We start from the raw sequence: 23,606 nt of genomic DNA, 5'->3' as shown, positions 1-23,606 counted from the left end.
AGTGAACCAGTAATATTTTGGAATGACAATACGGCAGCATTGACTGTATTCTTTTCTGGTCCGAATTATAAACTATCTGGTTATGGAATTCAGATTTCACAATTTGCCATGGTGCATTTTTAACTCAACCGCTTGGTTGCTAGCAGATATCATAAACACTACACTGTAATATCCATACACTGACACTTGTGAATTTACAAGTTGAGAACATCACTTGAAAATGTTACCCATTATTTCCTGCAACCTTCACTCTTGCAGCAGCTATATCATGCCCTTTGAATAATCCCTTCCTGATCAAAAGCCATCTTGCTTTTGCTCTCTTTTTTAAAAAATCCTTTTAGGGTCGAGAGCTTCAAGTTTTTAGGTGTCCAGGTTGCTAACAACCTGTTCTGATCCCCCCATGTAGACACTATAGTTAAGAAAACACACCAATGTCTCTGCTTTCTCAGAAGATTAAGGAAATTTGACATGTCAGCTACGACTCTCACCAACTTTTACAGATGCACCATAGAAAGAATTTTTTCTGGTTGTATCACAGCTTGGTATGGCTCCTGCTCTGTCCAAGACCACAAGAAACTTCAAAAGGTTGTGAATGTAGCCTAATCCATCGCACAAAGCAGCCTTCCATCCATTGACACTGTCCACACTTCCCACTGGCTCGGCAAAGCAGCAGCATAATTAAGGACCCCACACACCCTGGACATTCTCTCTTCCACCCTGTTCCATTGGGAAAAAGGTACAGAAGTCTGAGATCATGTACCAATTGACTCAAGAACAGCTTCTCCCCTATTGCCATCAGACTTTTGAATGGACCTACCTGGCATTAAGTTGATCTTTCTCTATATCCTATCTATTAACACTACATTCTTGTTCCCTTCTCTATGAACAGTATGCTTTATCCGTATAACGTGCAAGAAACAATACTTTTCACTGTATGCTAATACATGTGACAATAATAAATCAGATCAAAACCATTATTTTCTCTGCAAGGACTTTGTTTCTCTTTGTGTGAAATGTTACAAAAAAGTCAGATAGTGCAACTTTTGTTGGTATTAAAAAAATACAAGTGTCACAATCTGTGACTCTACAATATAGATACAGTTAAACGATTAATGATTTTACAAATTTATTTAATTTTATTCACTTAATTGTTCTTACTGTTACATCAAATTTGGCAAGAAACTAAACTATAATTACAATCCAATTTGTACTCTAGAGAGCTTTAAAATGGTCACACACTTGCTCTGGATAGCTCAGTTTATGTAATTTACTTCAATAAAATTTGCACATTTCAGTACTGCACAACAAAGTATCAAGGAAACAACAGCATTACACCAAACTGTTTAAGCAATTTTACACTGGGAATTTTTTAACTCATTCAGTAATTATTTTTGCCTGATCAGCAACTTCAGAAATAGCATTTCCGTTATTCAGACTATAACTTGTGAATTTATTCAGATTATAATTTATGAATTGCTAAAACCTGGCTAAATTCTAAGCATCACAAAAAATGGGCAAAAGAGAAGTAAAAAACTGCTGCCAAAACCAATCTGAGTAAGTGCTTGTCATTTTATCTTTCCATCCCACTTTCACTCTGTCCTTTGCCTCCTACACCTGTTCCAATTAACCTCAGCTTGCCAGGGAAGCTGCCTGCTGAGCTCTTGGGGCGCCATTGCACAGAGGCCCTGTAAGTGGAATCCCTAATGGGGTGGTAAGACATTAAGACATTGACAGAACTAGCAGCATTCATTTAAATGAGTTTTAAAATTTATGAACTAACAAGAAGCAATATAAAGAACAAAGAACAATACAGCACAGGAACAGGCCCTTTGGCCCTCCCTGTCTGCACCAATCATGTGTTCCTAACTAGACCATCTGTTTGTATCCCTCTATTCCTAGTCTGTCTCAATAAGTCTTAAATGATCCTAGCGTGTCTGCCTTAACCACCTTGCTTGGTAGTGCATTCCAGGCCCCCACCACCCTCTGTGTAAAATACAACCCCCGCATATCCGTATTGAACCTTGCCCCCCCCCCCCCCACCCCAACCTTGAATTTGTGACCCTTTGTGTTCATCATTTCTGACCTGGGAAAAAGCTTCCAACTGTTCACCCTATCTACGCCCTTAATAATTTTATAAACTTCTATTAGGTTGCCCCTCAACCTTGTCTTTCCAGGGAGAACAACCCGGGTTTACTCAATCTCATCTCATAGCTAATACCCTCCATACCGGGCAACATCCTGGTAAACCTTTTCTGCACGCTCTCGAAAGCCTCCACTTGCTTCTGGTAGTGTGGCGACCAGAACTGGATGCAGTATTCCAGACATGGCTTAACCAACATTCTATATAACTGCAACATCACATGTCAACTTCTATACTCTATGCCCCGTCCAATAAAGGCAAGCATGCCATATGCCTTCTTCACCACCTTTTCCACCTATGCTGCCACCTATAAGGATCTGTGGACTTGCACACCCAGATCCCTCTTGTGTCTATACTCCTGATGGTTCTGCCATTTATTGTATAGCTCCCTCCCTGCATTAGATCTATCAAAATGCATCACTTTGCATTTATCTGGATTAAACGCCATCTGCCATTTCTCTGCTGAATTTTCCAGGCTATCTATATCCTGCTGTATTCTCTGACAATGTTCATTACTATCTGCAACTCCAGCACTCTTTGTGTTGTCCGCAAATTTAATAATCAGACCAGCTACATCTTCTTCCAAATCATTGAAATATATCACAAACAGCAGGGGTCCCAGTACAGAGCCCTGCGAAATACCACTAGTCACGGACCTCCAATCAGAAAAAGACCTCTCCACTGCTGCCCTCTGTCTTCTATGGCCAAGTCAGTTCTGTAGCCATCTAGCTAGTTCACCTTTGATTTTGTGAGATTTAACCTTTTGCGCCAGCCTGCCATGAGGGACCTTGTCAAATGCTTTACTAAAATCCATGTAGACGACATCCACGACCCTTCCCTCATCAATCATTTTTGTCACCTCCTCAAAAACTCAAGCAAATTTGTGAGGCATGACCTCCCTTGTACAAAACCTTGTCATCTATCGCTAATGAGACTATTCACTTCTAAATGTGTGTAGATCCTATCTCTGAGAATCTTCTCCACAATTTCCCTACCATGGACGTCAAGCTCACTGGCCTATAATTACCCAGGTTATCCTTGCTACCCTTCTTAAATAACGGGACCACATTTGCGATCCTCCAGTCCTCTGGGACCTCACTTGTGTTCACTGAAGAAACAAAGATTTCTGTTAGAGGCCTAGCAATTTCATAGAACCCTACAGTGCAGAAAGAGGCCCTTTGGCCCATCGAGTCTGCACTGACCACAATCTCACCCAGGCCCTACCCCCACATCCCTACATATTTTACCTACTAATCCCTCTAACCTAAGCATCCTAGTACACTAAGGGGCAATTTTAGCATGTCCAGTCAACCTAACCTGCACACCTTTGGACTCTTGTCTCTCTCAGTAATCTAGGACAGATGCCATCTGGTCCTGGAGATTTGTCTACCTTAATGCTTCCCAAAATACCTAACACTTCCTGCCTTGTAATTGTGATTTGTTCTAACGGATCTACACATCCCTTCGAGACACTACCAATCAATGTGTTCCTCTCCTTTGTGAATACAGATACAAATTATTCATTTAGGATCTCACCTACTTCCTTGGATTCTAAGCATAATTCCTCTTCTTTGTTCTTGAGAGGTCCGACTTGTTCTCTGACACCCCTCTTATTCCTAATATATGTATAAAATGCCTTGGGATTCTCTTTAATCCTGTATGCCTAGGACATTTCATGACCCCTTTTTGCCCTTCTAACTCCATATATATATTTACACATATGAAATGCAGTATTTGATTTAAACAAGTGATTATGATTGTAAAACACATATGCTGATATTTTGAATGTATTATTGATTTTAAGGATTGTTCACTTAGTCAAGAAGCATTTTACACCAAGATATCATGGTAAAAGTCATTAGGGCAAAGCCATATTTCTAGGGAATATATGGGCCTTGGAAATATGCAAGTTTTATCAGTAACGTTTCCGAAGGAGAACATTTAGAACACTTAATCATACTTCATGAATAGGATTTATTCACTGTCCAGACAAGATAGACTGGCACCCAGACGTGGGGTCACAAGTTATTTTGGTTAGACAGTGACCTTAAAGGGAACCCATCAGAACATTTATTTGAACTCTGAGCTGAGTGTCTTAGGTTACTAGGCAAACAGGATGTGAGGTTTGCCGAGAGAGGAGTCAGCTTCTGGATTTCATGGACTAATAAATACCATTATGCTGAAGGGTGGAATTCGATTGGCTGAAATATTTGCTGTGTACTATTGTTGATTTGTTTATCCTGAAGATGATCGATTTAAAGCTACTGAAAGGCAGGAATGATTGATCTGTTTTTGATTGTATATATTAGATTCATTGGAGAGGTTTTGTTGCTCAATGTCAGAGTTGCCTAATTCTTTGATAAACTCCGGGCAGCTGCTGGTTCAAATAAAGTTGCATCTTTATACGGAGATACCTGTCTCATGAGTCTGGTATTGTCTAAACTTTGGGCAGTACTGGTTACCTTGGGTACCCCACAACATGCCCTGGTCTCCCAGTGTACTGAGAGACCTCCTGCTGAACCTCCCCACTATCCCCCGAGAACATTGGGCACTGCCCAGCCCTACCCTTGACCATCTGGGGACTTCACTGGCCTTTGATTCCCCCAGCAAGGTCATCACACCTGGTTCCCATGGGGGGGGGGGGGGAAGGTGTGGTGGCAGTGGTGGTGGAGGAGGGACAGAGGGAGGGGCGGAACGACACATGATTCTTGTCAGGGAGAACCTCAGCCAGTAAGGTGGTAACAGGCAAGTGAGCACGGATGATAACATCTGGAACTCGTTAATGACATTCAAAGCATATCATTAGTATTTAAATTGGCTTCACGCCCTTTCTGGATATGAAGCTGATTTCGCCAGCAACACTGTGGTGCTAAGACTTAGAGAGATGAAAAACCGGGCATGAACCTGATTTTTCGTCTCCTGCCTAATCTTATCACCTCGCTTCACTGAAGGTTGGATGGGACGTGGTCGTAAGATTGCAGTCAAACATTTCACTTTCAATAAGAAATATGCACTTGTTTTATTTCTTACATTTGTTACTCAGCTGAACTATCTCAGCCACATCCAATTATTTTTCCTGGCGAGCACTGTTATCCTGCTCCTATTTCTTATGTTATTACACTAGTTTCTATTACGTGCAGTGTAAAGAATACAATGGCACTCTTCTAATTTCTGGGTATTTAATGTGAACACCTAACTCCTTGCATGCGCTGACCCTTGATAGGACGTCTCCCACACCCCAACAGTTTTCCTCATCAACCAACTGACATCCCCCCACCCTGCAGTGACCTCCTCTCTTATGGGCCTGCAGCCCCTACCCAGAGTTGTCTCCACTCAATCCATGAACCCAACCTGGGTTGACTGATGGACCCAAACCAAACCATTCCCAGATATGGATTGACAACCCACCCCCAATACCCATGCCCCCTTGCAAAAGAACAAAGTTGTGGCGGGTCTGAGGGGAGGAATGTGGTGGCAGACCTAGAGTGTGAGTGATGGTGGCGGGCTGAGGAAGTGTGCCCTATTCCCATTTTCAGTCACTCTCACATCAACCCATAGACACACACCCAGTCACAGTCATTGAGCATGAGTGAGTAGACACCGAGACCGAGTGAGCTGGACACAAACACATTGAACCCTCGCACCTAGTCACTTTCATTAACTGCTCTTTCTTAACCTACCAAATTAATGCTATGACATTGCATTACTTTTGCTCAGCAATTATTTTTTAATATCAAGAAACTTTTTTTGTTTAAAATCAGCCAAGTGTTATCTTTCTGCAATTTGTTCATCGACTCAGTTGCTGAAACTGCAAGCATATTAAAACCTCTATCTTGTGTAAGTAAACATTGTGGAATTGGCAGAATAAAACCTAGAAATCCAATACTCCATTGGATCAGCCGTGCCACAGGGAAAACATAGCTTGATTAACTGCTCTTCTTCTCATTTTTGTTTCACTGAATTTCTTGGAACTGGACAAAGTCCCAAAACACTGAGGTGAGCCTTTTCACAGCTCGCCTGGGCAATCAGCAGCCTATGGCTGCCTCTGAACTCTTTCCCAAGATGGTTGGCCTGACTCCATTTAGCTCCAGTTTACCTCCCATCTTTGCAGATACTTTCTCCGAGGGAGGGGGTGCCAAACCAGCAAATTTCCCAACTCTGACTGCCTTGAAGATGAAAATCCATCCCATCATCTGTTTCTCTCTTCACAGATGCTGCTTGAACTGCTGAATATTTTCAGCATTTTCTGCTTCTACTAAACACTTCTGTAAAGATGGTTTAACAAATTGGCATTACTGAGATAGTACAAAATCTAAAATGAATAAATCCAAATTTTTGCAATTCATTTAAATGTTTTATTCAGTAAGGCTTCCATAATTGAAAAAATGGAAATGGAATTTATGCATAGAAATTTTACTGTCAAATATTTTATTCTCTTATCAGCTATCTAGGTAGACTTAATTATATTACAAAAAGCTTGTGTTGTACATAAATACATGCAAATGCTTTTCACACCTTAAGTGTGTCTGGAGCATGTAAAAGTGGACCAAAAAAAAAATCACTTACCACTATATTTGGTTTCATCATATGTAAATGTATCAAGAAGGTAGTGACATTCTTTGGCCATAAGTGTTGTCATGAGCTTGGCATAACTACAACAATATCAAAAAAAAAATTTAGTTTAATGCATGGTCTTATTTTTCATTTAGTTTGTTTAATAATCTTTCAAATTTGCTTCGCTATTTGATTTTCTCTTTTCCTCCTATGATTATCACTTTGTTTAATTTAATCCTAAATTTGTGTTAACATTAAATTTGATTTTACTGGGTTAGTTCAATTACTAATGCCTGGATAGAAAGGAAATATTAACCACCTTGAGAGAAATGCATTTCCCACATCAGTAACTGGACAGCAAAATGCAGGAAGCATTTAATACTCACAGTGAAATGCTCAACAGTTTTTTTTAATTGTAGCCATACTATGCCCCATGAAGCTCATGGACAGGTACAATTATAGATTTAAATATTATACTGTCAAACTGAGGATTTTGTTTTAAAAGGCAAATTTAAACAGATGCGAAGTCTTCTATTAAAGAGAGATACATAAAGATTTATAAAGCAATCTGCATTGTTCTCATCTTCAAATATGCCATGCACTTTTATTAAAAACACTTTAAACATATAACGTTACTAATAATGAGTGTCTTGTAAAATGCTAACATGCATCAACATTGAATAAGTAGGCTGCAGGTTTGACAATCCAATTCAATTTTTGACCTGGCAAGATATCAAATGAAGGCCAATTGTTTCCTTTCAGGGTAAAAGGGGAATAAGGTGGACTCAGTGAACCCATATCTTTCAATGGGTACTGAATGCTTTTTTAAAATGAATGCTAAAGTTAATTGTTGATAAATATGGGAAATGTATGCAATCTAAACTCAAGAGTTTCACTTAGGTATTGATGTCTCAGTTTTGTTAACTCTGGGTTTGCCATTTAATCTTTGCTATTAATAATACTTGCAATTAAATTGTGTCTCACAAAATCATTAAACAAGTTTACTTTTGTCACTTTATAGTGAAATGCAAAATAGCAAGTTTTTAAAGTTAATTAATAAATAAAACAGCAGAGAACACCATTACCTCTACTTTCTCAGGTGGCGAAGGAAATTAGATCATAGAACCCCACAGTGCAGAAACAAGCCCTTCGGCCCATTGAGTCTGCACTGACCACAATCCCACCCAGCCCTATCCCCACATGCCTACACATTTACCCGTTAATCCCTCTAACCCACACATCCCAGGACAGTAAGGGGCAATTTTAGCATGGCCAATCAACCTAACCCGCACATCTTTGGACTGTGGGAAGAAACCGGAGCACCCGGAGAAAACCCACGCAGACACGAGGAGAATGTGCAAACTCCACACAGACAGTGACCCAAGCCGGGAATTGAACCCAGGCCCCTGGAGCTGTGAAGCAGCAGCGCTAACCACTGTGCTACCGTGCCACCCTTTGGCATGTCTGCTACAACTCTCACCAACATTTACAGATGCACTATACAAAGCATCCTTGCTGGTTGTATCACAGCTTGTTATGGCTCCTACTCTGTCCAAAACTGCAAGAAACTACAAAGGGTCGTGAAAGAAGCCCAGTTCATCAGTAAACCAGCCTCCCATCCATCGACTCTGTCTACACTTCCCTTGGAAAAGCAGCCAGCATAATGGCAGCATAATCAAAGACCTCACGCACCCCAGACATAGTCTCTTTCACCTCCTTCCATTGGGAAAAAAATAAAAAGTCTGGGCTCACATACCAACCATCTCAAGAACAGCTTCTTCCCTGCTGCCATCAGACTTCTGAATTGACCTAACTTACATTAAGTTGATCTTTCTCTACACTCTAGCAATGACTGTAACACCACACTCTGCACCCTCTCATTCTCTACGTTCGGTATGCTTTGTCTGTATAGCACGCAAGAAACAATACTTTCACTGCATATTAATACATGTGACAATAATAAAGCAAATCAAAACCAAAACATATTACTTACTGTTTTCTATCAGACGGATTGATAGCTACTAGAGAAGCTCGGTCCCAGATCCCATCAAATCTTCCAGCAATTGCACTATCCATCATAAAAAATTAAACAAAAAAGTTTCAAAAATATTGAAAATACTTTTGTAGATTAGTAGTCACAGGTAGGATATGATATCATAGACAAAATCAACAGTATGCATATAAACTGAGAAAAATACTTCAGGTGCTGGAAATTTGTAACATAAAATGTTGGAAATACTTAACAAGTTAGCCATTATCTGGGAGAAGAACAAATCAGTTTGTATTTTAAGTGAACTGAGGAGTTATCAAAATGGAGATACTATTATTAGATAAAGCAGCTTTTTAAACGCTGTTCATCAGTAATAACTAATGTTCTAACAAAGACACATTCAAAACTTGTTTTCTCCACAGATGCTACCTGGTAATTGGTTCAGACTTTCAGCATCTGCTACATTTTGCTTCACATTCAACAGGAAGCACGATGTATGAGAATTCTGCATAAATTCAGTCCCTAGCTTTACAGATTCTGGATAAAAATCTCCTCCAAATTTTAGAGATGCCACCAGACTTCAACAAGGGAACAGGGAAAATAAACACTAACACAGCACATGTTGAGACTAAGGGGAAGGTACCGAATAATAGAACATTCTACCAAACTTGGAAGTGCTGGATCCATTTAAAATGCAAAGTATACAGTTCCCCCACAATGACATTGTTCATCTCAATGACATCAAGTTAACATTAAATACATGAACTGCGCATTTCGAAGAAGAAAGAATTGGAGGTATTTGCTAAAAATCTCCTCTTTGTAGCTGGGATTCTCTGGTGCCACTGAAAATGAATGGAATATTGGCTGGAATATCAAATTTTCTGTTCTCACTTGCAGTGGGATGCCCACGAACAAGACTGGAGTATCCTGTCAATTCTTTAAGGATTGGTACCAAGATGCAACATTGGGATTGAAGACAAAACACCTAACCCATGATCTAGGTATGTTTGATACCGACACGGCTTGTCTAATATTAGTATCATTACAAGTTTAAACATTAATTTTAGAATGTACAGAATATTTTGTCTGCAAGATGTAGGAGCAGAAGTAGGCCATTTAGCCCATCGAGTCTGCTCCAATATTCAATGAGGTCATGGCTGATCTGCTATAATCCTCAACTCTACTTCTCCACTTTATCCCCATAACCTTTGATTCCCTTAATGATTAAAAATCTGTCCATCCCAGCCTTCAACATACTTAACAACCCAGTCTCTACAGCTTTCTGTAGTAAATAGTTCAACAGATTCACCATCCTCAAAGAAAAAATTCCTTTTTATCTCAGTTTTAAATGGGTGACCCATTATTTTGAGATTATGCCCCCGGTCCTAGATTCTACCACAAGAGGAAACATCTCTAAACCTCTATCCTGCTAAGGAGGCAGATAGGAGATTGAAAACAGTGCAGATGGAGCTGCAGTCAGGAGATTGAAAAAGCATGATTGGAGAGGCAATCAGAAGACAGAAAACAGGGCGAGTAGAGAGGCAGTGGTGAGTGTGAAAACAGTGCAAGTAGAGAGGCAGTCGGGAGATTGAAAAAGCATGAGTGGTGAGGTGATTGAATATAAAGAGAGGAAAGGCAGTTGGGAACGTGAGCAGAGAAACGGTTGGGAGTGTGAAAACAGTACAAATGAAGAGGCAGTCGGGAGATTCAACACAGTGTGAGAAAACAAAGAGACATCACAGTGAAGACACAATTTGACTGGTTGGGGAAGAAGCTAGTCGTTTTGTGAATATGTGGTATTTACTAAGTATTTAAGATTTATTCTATTCCCAAGATTTAAAATCATATTTAATAAAATGCATAAATGCACCATAAATAGATAAATCATTTAATTATCTAATTACTTAAAACACATTGAGAATGGCAGGATGTGTCCAGGCATGTGGGGGCTTCTGGATAACACTGTGATTCAGGGCAAACATGTCCACAGTAAGTGTTTGCGGCTTGAGGAACTTTGGTTCAGAGTCACTGAGTGGAGGCTGAGCTGCAGACACTGCACCAAATCACAGTGGGAGAGAGTTAGCTGGACACTTTGTTTCAGGGAACAGTCACACCCCTTAAGGGTAGGATCTCCTGGTTTAGAAAGTGATCAGGGACTGGGGGTTTTAATTATAGCTGAGACAGGTAAAGGGATTCAAAGGGCAGCAGAGTCAGCCCTGCAATGCGCCAACAGGTTTGGGGTTCTCGCAGCTTGTTTGGATGAGAGTAGGGGCTGCAGGGTGGATGGGCTGACTGGCCATGGCACCGTGGTACAGAAAAACATTCAAGTAGGAGGAGCACATAAGAATGTAGTAGTAGGAGACAGTATAGTAAGGGGGATTGACACTGTTTCCTGCAGCAAAGAGTCAGAATCCACAAGGTGGTGTTGTCAGGGTTCAGGATATACGCTCCAGGCTGGAGAGGGACTTGCAGTGGGAGAGGGAGAATCCTGGTGTCATGGTCCACGTGAGTACCAATGACATAGGAGAATAAGGAAAGAGATTCTGCATAGAAAGTTTGAGGAACTAGGCACTAAATTGAACAACAGAACTCCAAGGTTATTATCTCGGTTTTATTGCCTGAGCAGTTGCAAATTGGCATAGGGTACATTTGAACATGTGGCTCAAAGGCTGGTATGGGAGAAGTGGGTTTCATTTTGTGGCACTGGCACCAGTACCGGGGAAAGAAGGAGCTGTACTGTTGGGGACAGCCAACATCTGAACTGTGATTGGACCAGTATTCTTGTAAACTTCATAACTAAGGATGTAAAGAACTCTTTAGAGGGAGAGGGGATACGTAGACTTACAAAGCAAAAGGATATGGCAGCATTGCAAGGCAGCTATTTAGGTCACAAAAATATATCCCAAAGAGGAAGAAGAAATCTAGGAAGGCGATAAGTCAACCATGGTTAACCACGGAAGTTAGGGGTGGTATTAAACTGAAAAAGACAAATAACATGGCAAAGATTACTGACAAGCCAGAGGTTTGGGAATGTTTTAAAAAACCAACAAAAGATAACAAAAAAAGGGAAAGATAAATGATCAGGATAACTAGCAAGTAACATAAAAATGGACAATAAAACATATAAATATATAAAAAGGAAGAGATAGGCCATAGTCAGCACAGTCCCCTTAGAGAATGAGACTGTGGAATAATAATGGGGAACCAGGAAATGATTGAAGAGTTAAATAAATACTTTGCATCCGTCTTTGCAGTGGAAAAATACTAAATAATCAAAGGGCAAGGGGGGGGGGGGTTTGGGAAATACATACAGTAACAATCACTAGAGAAAAGTAATAGAGAAACAAATGAAGCTAAATACTGATAAGTCCCTTAGACCTTTTGTGTTGCATCCTAGATATTGACGGAAGTATCTACACAGATAGTGAATGCACTGGTAGTAATCTTCCATGAATCTTTATATTCAGGAAAAATCCCAGAGAAGTGGAAAACAGCCAATATTATTTATTTATAATTATTTATTCAAAAAGGTGGAGAGACAAAGAACAGATAATTATAGGCCAGTTAGCTTAACATCTATCCTTGGGAAAATGTTAAAGAGCATATTATAAAGGATGTAATCGTGGACCATTTAGAAATACATAATGTTATCAAGCAGTGTCAACACGGCTGCATGATTATTAGAATTTTTGAGGTGGTAATGAGCAAGATAAATAAAGGAGAACCAGTGGACATAATATTCTTGGATTTCTAGAATGCGCTCGATAAGGTATTGTACAAAAGGTTACTTAATAAAAGTCCATGGTGTTGGAGGAGTATATTAGCACGGATAGAGGATTGGAAGAAGACAGAAAGCTAGGATAAGAGAGCATTTTTAGGATGACAGAGGGATATTGACAGGTTGAGTGAGTGGACAAAAACTTGGCAGATCAAGAAAATGTGAAGTTATGCACTTTGGTAAGAAGACTAAAGGTGCTGAATATTATTTAAATTGAGAATGACTGCAGAAAGTTACAGCACAAAAAGGATTTGGGATCCTTGTGCATAAATCACAAATCTGGCTGCAGGAATGGGGTGTAATAAAAAGGGAAGTCTTGCTAAAACTAAACAAGGCGCTAGTTAGACCATATCTGGAATACTGTGAACAGTTTTGGTCCCCTTGCCTAAGGCAAGTTACACTGGCACTGGAGACAGAAGGTTCACTTGGTTGATTTTCTTACGAGGAGTGGTTGAGTGAGTTTGATTTGTAGTCACTGGATTTAAAAGAATGAGAGGCAATCTTATTGAGATATACAGGATTCTCAAGAGACTTGACAGGGTAGATGCTGGGAGATTGTTTCCCCTTTAGGAGGGTGTTGGATATAAGGGCATACTCTCAGAGTAAGGGATTGCCCATTTAAGATAGTGATCAGGAGGAATTTTGTCCCTCAGAGTACTGAATCTCTGGGCTGTCTCATTAAGTATGTTCAAGCTGAGTTAGATCTTTATTCAATAAGGGAATTAATGGTAATGGCGATTAAGGGGGTAAAGTGGAACTGAGGATTATATCAGATCAGTCATGATCTCATTGAATGGCGAGCAGACTCAATTGGCCAAATGGCCTAATTCAGACCCTATGTCTTATGGTCTGAAATGGCTAGTGGACCTGTTATCATCTGGTTTCCACTTGGTAAGTGTGAATATCTCATCCAAACTTCAGCCTGTATAAATTAGAAATGGACTTCATTATTAAATTTTGAGCTGCAACAATGATTTCCCTAATTTCCCATGTGAATGTTCTCCTGCTCCTTCTTTCCACAAAGAAACCACTTCATGAAGGAAGTGTTGTAGTACTCTAAATTATTTTTTAAAAATAATCAATTCAGAAGTCCTCACCTTGAGAAATCAAACATATTACAGTTAAATAAAGAAATCCGTCCATCAGAACTCTGCAATAGAAAAAGAGAATAAGAAGTTAGTTTGTTTCTGATTAATTTTTCTAATTATTCTCTCCTTATGTCCATCACAGTTCCAATAGAACAATGCTTCTCTTTCTGCCAACGCAGGAACCTCTTTTGTGTCCAATTCTCTCTACACAAATACATGTGTAGATATAGATCTGAACTAAGTGTCAGTTGTTCTTCTCTTTTCACATTTCTCTCCTTTCCCCTATCAAAATAACTTTTTTTTACAATTTTCAATTGTTTAAAATTGACCTATTTGAAAAAATATCTACAAGCAGCAGGTTTTCACTGTACAGTAACAGATTATGTAGTTCCTATTTTCTGTTTTTAGTTCATCATTTTATTGATTTGGTTTCTATGTTTCTATACAGAAAATAGTTGAGGCCAAAATGTTGTCCGATTTCAAGAAGAAATTAGATATAGGCCCTGATTTTACGAACACTCGAGGCTTGCAGAATAGCATTCTCCATTGGCGCGATCTTACGAGCCTCGGATGGGGTGCCGATAAAATTCTGGATCTAGTTCGTGGAACTAAAGGGATGAAAGGATATGTTGGCGGGGAGAGGGAATCAGGATACTGATCAGCCATGATCAAAATGAATGGCGGAGCAGGGTCGAAGGGCCAAACAGCCTCCCCTGCTTCTAGTTTCTATGTTTCTATCATGCATTTTGTCAAAAATCTCAGTTTTGTATCAGTCATACACACAGACGTGAGAGGAAAATCATGCTATAGAATCATGCTTTGTTGGGGAATTAAACCACGTATTTAAATTCTGACTGTCTAACACATATCTATATAATTTCCAGTACCATAGCTTAGTCCAGATATAGAATCATAGAGTCATAGAATCCTACAGTGCAGAAAAAGGCCCTTCGAGTCTGCACTGAACACAATCCCACCCAAGCCCTACCCCCATATCCCTACATATTATACCCATTAATCTCTCTAACCTATGCATCCCTGGACACTAAGGGGCAATTTCTTAGCACAGCCAATCAACCTAACCCGCACATCTTTGAACTGTGGGAGGAAACCGGAGTACCCAGGGGAGACACGAGGAGAATGTGCAAACTCCACACAGACAGTGACCCGAGCCAGGAATCGAAGCCAGTCTTTCAGTGAACCTTTGTAACCTTAGCTCGCAACCACATGACTTACTGAAAATCAGGACATAATTGATGCGGTGTGTGAGAATTTTCTTTCTTAGGAATATTAGGAGTGAACACCATATTTTTACTGGATTCATATCTTACCATTTGCAGTAGTGGCATTCAAACCCATATTCTCAGAGCATTACTTAGGGTCTCTGGATTACAAGTACAACCACAATACGACTTTGATGGGAGATGATTATTTGCCCACAATTCATTTAAAACTAAGAGCACTGAATTCTCATTTCAGATAGGGGTGCACACACTCACGCGCATCCCCCTCCTCACCCACCCCCCCCCCCACCCACTCCCCCACCCTCCCTCCCCCCCCACCCACCCACCCTCCCCCCCCACCCACCCACCCCCCACCCTCCCTCCCCCCCCACCCTCTCCCTCCCACCCAGCCCCACCCCCACCCCCCCACCCTCTCCCCCACCCACCCTCCCTCCTCCCCACCCCCCTCCCCCCACCCCCCTCCCTCCCCCCAACCCCACCCTCCCTCCCCCACCCTCCCTCCCCCCCCATCCACCCCCCCTCTCCCCCACCCTCCCTCACCCCCATCCACCCCCCACCCCCCCTCTCCCCACCCTCCCTCCCCCCCCATCCACCCCCCACCCCCCCTCTCCCCCACCCTCCCTCCCCCCCCACCCACCACCCCCCCCCCTCCCCCACCCTCCCCCCCCCACCCACCCCCCCCTCCCCCCCCACCCACCCCTCCCTCCCTCACCCCACCCCCCCTCCCCCCACCCACCCCCCACCTTCACCCTCCCTCCCCCACCCTCCCCCATCCCCCACCCCTCCCCCACCCACCCCCCACCCTCCCTCCCCCCCCACCCACCCCTCACCCCCTCTCCTCCCCCCCCGCACACCCCCGACCCTCCCTCCCTCCCCCCCGCACACCCCCGACCCTCCCTCCCCCCCGCCCACCCCCCCACCCACCCTCTCCCCCCCTCCCCCCACCCTCCCTCCCCCACCCACCCCCCACCCACCCTCCCTCCCCCCCCACCCACCCCCCACCCTCCCTCCCCCCCACCCACCCCACCCACCCTCTCCCCCCACCCTCCCTCCCCCACCCACCCCACCCCCCTCCCTCCCCCCCACCCACCCCCACCCCCCTCCCCCACCCACCCCTCCCTCCCCCACCCCACCCCCCACCCTCCCTCCCCCCCACCCACCCTCCCTCCCCCCCACCACCCCTCACCCCCTCTCCCCCACCCTCCCTCCCCTCCCCCCGCCCACCCCCGACCCTCCCTCCCCCCACCCTCCCTCTCCCCCCCACCCCCCCTCTCCCCACCCACCCCCCACCCTCCCCCCCACCCCCCCTCTCCCCACCCACCCCCCACCCTCCCCCCCCACCCACCCCCCACCCTCCCTCCCCCCACCCTCCCTCCCCTCCCCTCCCCCCCACCCACCCCCCACCCTCTCTGCCCTCCTCCCCCACCCTCCCTCCTTCCCCCCCAACCCACCGCCCCCCACCCTCCCTCCCCCACACCCTCCCTCCCCACCCCCCACACCCTCCCCTCACCCCACCCACCCTCCTCACCCCACCCCACCCCTCACCCCACCCCACCCCTCACCCCACTCACCTCCCTTGCACGCACGCACCTGCACACTCGCACACACCTCCCCTGCAGGCGCGCAGCCACACACACCTCCGTCTCACGCGCGCACACACACCTTGTTCGCTCAAGTGCACATGCACTTTGCTCGCTAACGTATATACACACACATGCGCACTTGCCTCATCCATTCGCATGCCTTGCCCACCTCTTGCTCTCACGAGCACACGCGCCTACCTCTCACTCTCACCTGTGCACCTCTCTCCCCCATTCGCACGCGCCTACCTGTCGCTCTCACACATGCACCTCTCTCCCCCATGCGCACGCGCCTACTTCTCTCTCGTATGCGGGTGTGCACACACCTCTGTCTCTCTTTCAAGCGCGCACACACTCTCTCTCAGGTGTGCGGGCGCACACACCTCGTTCTCCCACGCGCGCACACACACACCTCGCACTCACCTCTCTCATGCACACACACACCCTCACCTCTTTCATGCACGCACACTGAACTCTCATACAGATACTCACCTCTTTCTCTCACATGCTTGTTTAGACGGTGCAAGGGAAATCTGTTGCCATTGCTGCCCTGGCAGATTGCCCCCGCCACGAGCTTTCCCCCTATCTTCCTGGCATAGCCTTCCCCCTTTAGCCCCATCATATCAGGTCCTGCCCTGCTGGCACTGCTTGGTGCCAGTTGGCAGTGCTATGGTGCCAAGCTGGCACTGCCTGTTCCCTGATCCTGTGGGGCTTCAATGGCCCTACCAGTGAGGCCATCATGTCAGGACCCCATTGGTGGGGACCATATATGATCTGCGCCAGTAAGGACCTCCTTCAACAGGTAAGGTCACGTGAACCCAGGCGATTGCATCTGGGATTCACTAATTAACTTTAAATTACCTGCTAAATATTGAAATCAGACGCCAATTTTGCCATTAGAATGGGCTGGTAATTATCATGAGAAGCGAAAAACCGGGTGCAAACCTGATTTTTTTTTGCCTCTCGCCTGATCATACTGGCTCGTCTTGCGATTGCCCCCACAGAAACTAAAATGCTAGTTTTTATATCTTGATGGAAAAGCGGGGCAGCTGGTCTTGTTGAATACAGGCTGTTTTAGTGAGTCAGGGGGACCCAGAGGAGAAGACTAAAAACAGTAAGCTGAAGAAGAGACCGTTTTTGCGTTAACTACGAGGTAAAATGGTGGTGAGAACAGTTTCCCTGTTTGAAGATATGGGAGCTGTAGAAACTTAAGGATTCATGAGTCACCGGAAGGTGCCTTGCTGCTGGAAGTCAATTTGATTGTACTCAGGATTGAGTGAAGGGGCTTTTAAAAGGAGTTTGAAGGATCCACCTTGGTGTAGAGCAGGGAGAAGAGAGTATGTTGAATCACCAGATGGAATTATCAATTAGTTAATTATCGTAAGTATTCCTTTGTAGAATCCCAAACGTAATAATTGGTTTCTAATTTATAAAGTAAGCATTGAAAGTAAAGGCTGATCTCAGGGAGATTAAGCTCTCAAATATTTCACAGAGCATCTTGAACTAAACTAGAAGAAAATGAAAAAGCTAACATTCTATGTCAGAAAGCTTACCAAGGGCAAGTTTAGATAAAAGATAAAATGTAGAAAATTTAGTATTGTTCTGGGGTAAACATGTGGCTTAGTTAAATGAAATCTTCATCCTGACTGTTATTTTGTTGCCATTTAGTCAAGGTACAACTTAATGAAGCAGAATTTAAACCTAAGTACCACACTCATTAGTTGTCACAGGTGGCATAGTGGCACAATTGTTAGCACTGCTGCCTCAGAGCGTCAGGTTCGATTCCCAGCTCGGGTCACTGTCTGCGTGGAGTTTGCATGTTCTCCCCGTGTCTGTGTGCATTTCCACTGGGTGCTTCAGTTTCTTTCCACAGTCCAAAAATGTGTGGCTTCAGTGGATTGGCCATGCTAAATTGTCCCTTAGTATCAATGGGATTAGCTAGGGAAAATGTATGGTTTATGAGGATAGCGCCTGGATATGATTGTGATCGGTGCATACTCGATGGGCAGAATGGCCTCCTTCAACACTGTAGGATTCCATGATCATTGGCGATAATCACAAACTTAGTAATCTTACTCCTTTCTAAATATCAGCTTTTTACCCTTACTCTAGTTTAAGACATGGACGATATGCTGGCACATTGGTTAGCACTGCTGCCTCACAGCACCAGAGACCCAGGTTTGATTCTAGGCTTGGGTCACTGTCTGTATGGAGTCTGCATGTTCTCTCTGTGTCTGTGCGGTTTTCGTCTGGGTGCTCTGGTTTCCTGCCACAGTCTGAAAGACGCGCTGGTTAGGTGCACTGACCCTAACCATGCAAAATTCTCCATAATATACCTGAACAGGTGCTAGAGTGTGGTGAATGGGGGATTTTCACAGTAACTTTACTGCAGTGTTAATGTAAGCCTACTTGTGACATTAATAAATAAACTTTAAGGCACTCAAAGTAATAATCCAAAATTTAGTCCCCAAGTTTAGGCTTTGATTTTAACATTTAATTTGCACAATAAATGCATTTACTAAATGACTGCAACTTATTTTCAAACATATTTTTCAAACACAAGGCTTGTGTCTGTGATCAGATTCATGTAGAGTTTTGAAAATTCAGAAGCATCATTGTAAATTCATATTTAAAAAAAGGCTCAATACTTTATGCATAGAAATAACATATGCCTTAAATCTTAACCTTGCTTGATCTTTATCCTACCTTAAACACTTCTGCACCTGGTATTCCTGGAACAGATTCCTGAGTGTAGGACAAATTCTGTTCTGCAAAGAATTCTTTTATTGCTGTCTTAGATACTTCCACACCAACAACAGTGTGTCCTTGTTCAGCAAGCCTACAGAAAATTAACAGAATAAAGAGGTCTGACCACTAATGGCAGAGAAAAATAAACAAACTTGCATATATATGTATTTAACATTCCCAATTTTAAAACCAATTGAGTACTTTTGGACATGCAGTCATAGTTATGGCGTAGGGGAATACATCAGCCAATTGGCTCACAGCAAGGTACCACAAACCACAATGGAATAGTGATCAGTTCATTTATCTCAATGGTATAACTAAGGTCGCAAATTTATCTGGTCAAATACGCAATCTTGTAACTCAAAGAAAGAAAGAGACACAGCTCATTCTTAACTGGTGGTTTCAAAACTGAGAGTTGTGACCCAATTGGGGTGAGAGAAACAGCAATTGACAGCATGCTCCCCCCGAGACTGTGCCCCACATCAAGGCACTGTCCAGTTCATCTCTCAGTTGCAGAGTTTATCTTCATCTTCTCAAGACAATTTAAAAACATTGCCTACAGGATTTCTGCCACACACAGGCTCACTCTGTCAAAATGCCACACCTTCCTGCTGGCTATCACTGGCTTCTTGATCAGTGTGTCCAGATTAGGAAAAACTGTTTATTAGTATGTGTGGGTGGGTGGGGTGGAGGCTGTGGGAGTGAGGCTGATTCTGGTGTCTTTTCTGTGGGGGTAAAGAGGGATTAATTACAGAACATGTAAAGGGGAAGGGGGACTATACTGAGGGTTCTGTCACCGGAGAACTTGGTTGAAACCTCAGTGGCCTGTCACATATTATATTCTATGCTTGTTCAGAACCACTTCATTTTCCATTTACCAGCTTCCCCAGATTTTGAGCAGCATGGTTCCACATTCAAGTGAATTAAATTCATTTTTATTTAAATCTGCATCGTATGTTTCACAATTCACAGTGAAATGGAAGCTTATGCGCCTATAAATAGCATTTTGTATCATTTGGAATTCTCAGTAGACAATTCAATTTAGTCGACTCTCCTCACATTAAAATCAATGATGTCAAGATGGCCTTTATGGAACCTCAGTGTGATGTTGCTGGAGATCAGTTATACTGAACACAAATGTGAAATAACATCTGCTGCTCCCTGCTCGAGATCCATGAGCCAGAAGGATTAGTGAAGCAATGAACAGGAGAATATCTAAAATAATAACAATTTTACAAAGTACTTGATATTGATCTATAGTTTACAAATTTTAATAATTACATATTGAATGTTGCTGTGCTGTTTCATTGTTATTTTGATTATATTGCCATTTGAGGGTATGTTAATTTTCAAGTGTTATCATTGGAAAACAGTTCGAAAAGAACTGTCCTTAACTGTTCATAAACTCTTCCCTTTCCACCAGGCCTGCATACCTGTGTTTTCTGCTCTTCATTTGCACTTGTGTTTTGGTTACTGTGCTGATTTCAAACTGATCATTCCTATTATTTTCTCGGGGCTTGGGGTGTTTGAGAATACTCCTATAAAGTACTTTAGGACATTTTATATGTCAAAGGTATTTAACTAACTGGCTTGACTTTTACACTGAGGTAACGTGGTAAGTGTAATGTTGTGAATGGGGTGCACATGGATTTCTGAAAGACATTTGATAAAGTCTGCACAATAGACTTAAACAAAGTTAGGGCTCATGGGATAAAATGGACAGCAGTAAAAGGGATACAAAATTGACCCAGGTAACAGGATATAGAGATCAGAGGCAAACAGTTTTTTTGAACTGGAAGAAAGTTTATAGTGGAATTCCCCGGGGTCAGTGTTAGGATGTTTGCTCTTTCAGATGTTTATTAGTGACCTAGACACCTTTGTGTTAGGTACAATTTCAAAATTTATGCATGATACAAAACCTGGAAGTATTGTGAATTGTGAGGAGAATGGTGTAAAACTTCAAAAAGATACAGAGAGGTTGGTGGAATCAGCGGCCAAATGGCAGATGAAATTTAATGCAGATAAGTGCGATGTGATGCAGAGAGGTAATACATAATAAGGTTACAATTCTAATGGGTTACAGGAGCAGCAGGACCTGGGTGTTTATATGCATAAATCATTAAACATGGCAGAAGCAAAATAGGTCAAGAGCTCACTTAATGAAGTATATAGTACCCTGTGCTTTATCAATGGGTTCATTAAGTATATAGGAAATGGTAATCCTCTATATAACATTGGTTCAGCTGCAACTGGATTAGCGTGTCCATCATTCTTTAGGAAGCTTGGGAAGACATTAGAAAACAAGCAGAAAAAGATGACAAGAATGGTTTCATGGTTCCAGCAAGAATCGTTTCATGGATGAGAAATTTCAGTTACATGAATACATTGAAGTTAGGATAGATCACATTGGAGAAGAAAATTGTTGAAAGGAAATTTGATAGAGGTATTCAAAATCATGAAGGGTTTGGGTAGAGTAGGTAGGGGGAAATTGTTACCTCTGGTGGAAAGATTGAGAACCAGAGGACACAGATTTAAGATAATTGGCAAAAAATGCAAACATGAGGAAAAACATTTTCATACAGTAATGGTTAGGATTTGCAATGCATTGCCTGAGAGTGTGGAAAGGCAAAGGTCTATTGAGGCTTTCAAAAGGTGAAGGAGGGCAAGCTGGAAATTAGCATTAAAGTTGGGCAAAACTGGAAAATTAGCTTAGTAAAGGCAATACATTCAAAGCCCAAGGGGGTACTGTGCACCAAACTGCTAGGCATAACCACAGATTGTTCTGTTGGCAGTTGTGATCACGTATGAAGGGACATATGACTTGTAAACTGATCAAGCATTTGTAATCACATAGAAAAGTGATTGAGTATTTAAAATCATGTAGAAAGGTGCATGTGTGACCATGAGTCATCAGAGTTTGCTGAGATTTGTCTCTGTACATCCTCCTGTATATGTCTGAATAATTCAGCTGTTAAACAACACTCATAGTCTGATCTCTGAGAAACAGATCAAGCAGCATTCTCTCCCCAACAATTGTCGGCAGAATACAGGTCTTCAGAAGACTGCAAATGGAATCCTAGTGGGGCGAATATGCTATTTTGTACCCATAGTTAGACAGTCTAACACTTAACAGCCTCTGATTCACTCTGGTAATTAAAGAACTAAAGTAAGACAGTGTTTGTTTGTCAAAGCTGAGCCACTTGTTTACACTTCTGTGAACAACAGATTGACCATGAGAGGTGGAGGGAGAAAGGTGTGGTTAGACCTATAGCTATGGAGGTGAAGCTGATGGTAAAACTGATGTAGGTGACCTCAGAAGTATATCAGTAGCAAGGGAAGTGAAGCCACCGATAAAGCTGATGCTGCTGAAAAATTGATGCAAGAGACTTTAGGAGTACTCAGGGAGGATAAGTCACATGATAAACTGACAATGATTGCCCCAGATAGAGCCAACAAACAAATAGGGAACATACAATGGGGTCCAGAAGCTAACATACTACAGAGTATTGTAGAAAAGAGGAAGAAATTAATTAAGAAAATGATGGGAAGGGGATATCATCCTGAGGTGTCCCCCAAGGAATAACAGGCATGGTGGGACGCACAAACAAAGGATAAAGATGAAAAAACAGTAGTTATATTTGTTGTTTGTAATCGCCAAAAACATCCAATGGTGGTCGTTACGCCGGAACCTTGCAGTCTTTTTATTCATTCAGGAGATATAGGTGTAGCTGGCTGGGCCAGCACTTGTAGCCCATCCTTAATTGTATTTGAATTGAATGGCTTAATAGAAGGCATTTAAGAGTCACAGAGTTTTCCAGAACATAAAGAGACCCATCATGTTTGCCTTAGCCATCAAACACCTATCTGTTCTGTTCCTATTTTCCAGCACTGTGTTTGTAGCATTGTATGCTATGGCATTTCAAGTTCTTACCTAAATGCTTCTTAAATGCTTTAAGGGTTCCCACCTCTACCACCCTTTCAAGCAGTCAGTTTCAAATTCCCCTCTGGGTGAAAACAGTTTTCCCTCAAATTTCCTTGATATCTTCTTACCTTAAATCGATGCTGTCTAGTTATTGATCTCTACACCAAAGGGAAAGTTTCTTCCTATCAATGCTATCTATACCCATCATAATTTTGTACACCTCAATCAGGTCCCCCCTCAGACTTTTCTGCTCCAAGAAAAACCAGCCTATCTGAAATGTTCCAACCCAGGTGATATCCCGATTGAAAAAAAATCCAGAATTTACTTACCATTTCATATCTATCGACTTTCCACATAGTGGGATAAACATACGGATTTCTTTCCTTCCATTTAGAATTATGTTCAGGTGTTTCTGCAGCAATCTACAAAAAAAACTCAATCAAGCAAACAATATACTTGATCAAAGAAAACTGTTCACCATGTGATTTAATGGATTAATATGTGATGTTTTGAATTCATTAAATTTGTTCAAATGAAGAAACAACATGATGGCTCAGTGAAT

The 23,606-nt window shown here is 42.5% G+C and overlaps 1 protein-coding gene across 1 annotated transcript in view; it reads right to left on the bottom strand.

Moving 5' to 3' along the window:
* The window catches only part of LOC145353364 (putative thiopurine S-methyltransferase), a 42,665-nt gene that overhangs the window by 5,144 nt on the left and 13,915 nt on the right, over positions 1–23,606 (bottom strand). Inside the window, exons 3-7 of the mRNA XM_080204046.1 lie at positions 23,374–23,466; positions 19,081–19,213; positions 13,560–13,612; positions 8,688–8,762; positions 6,707–6,792 (exon numbers count right to left, since the gene is read on the bottom strand). Of these exons, the coding sequence (XP_080060172.1) occupies positions 6,707–6,792; positions 8,688–8,762; positions 13,560–13,612; positions 19,081–19,213; positions 23,374–23,466 (440 nt within the window). The remainder of the gene's footprint in view (positions 1–6,706; positions 6,793–8,687; positions 8,763–13,559; positions 13,613–19,080; positions 19,214–23,373; positions 23,467–23,606) is intronic.

Source organism: Carcharhinus amblyrhynchos, chromosome 2 (genome assembly GCF_965287045.1).
Source record: "Carcharhinus amblyrhynchos chromosome 2, sCarAmb.v2.hapA, whole genome shotgun sequence".
Lineage (NCBI taxonomy): Eukaryota > Metazoa > Chordata > Chondrichthyes > Carcharhiniformes > Carcharhinidae > Carcharhinus > Carcharhinus amblyrhynchos.
Note: the sequence above shows the minus strand (reverse complement) of the source record. Positions and strands in the feature narration are given on the sequence as shown.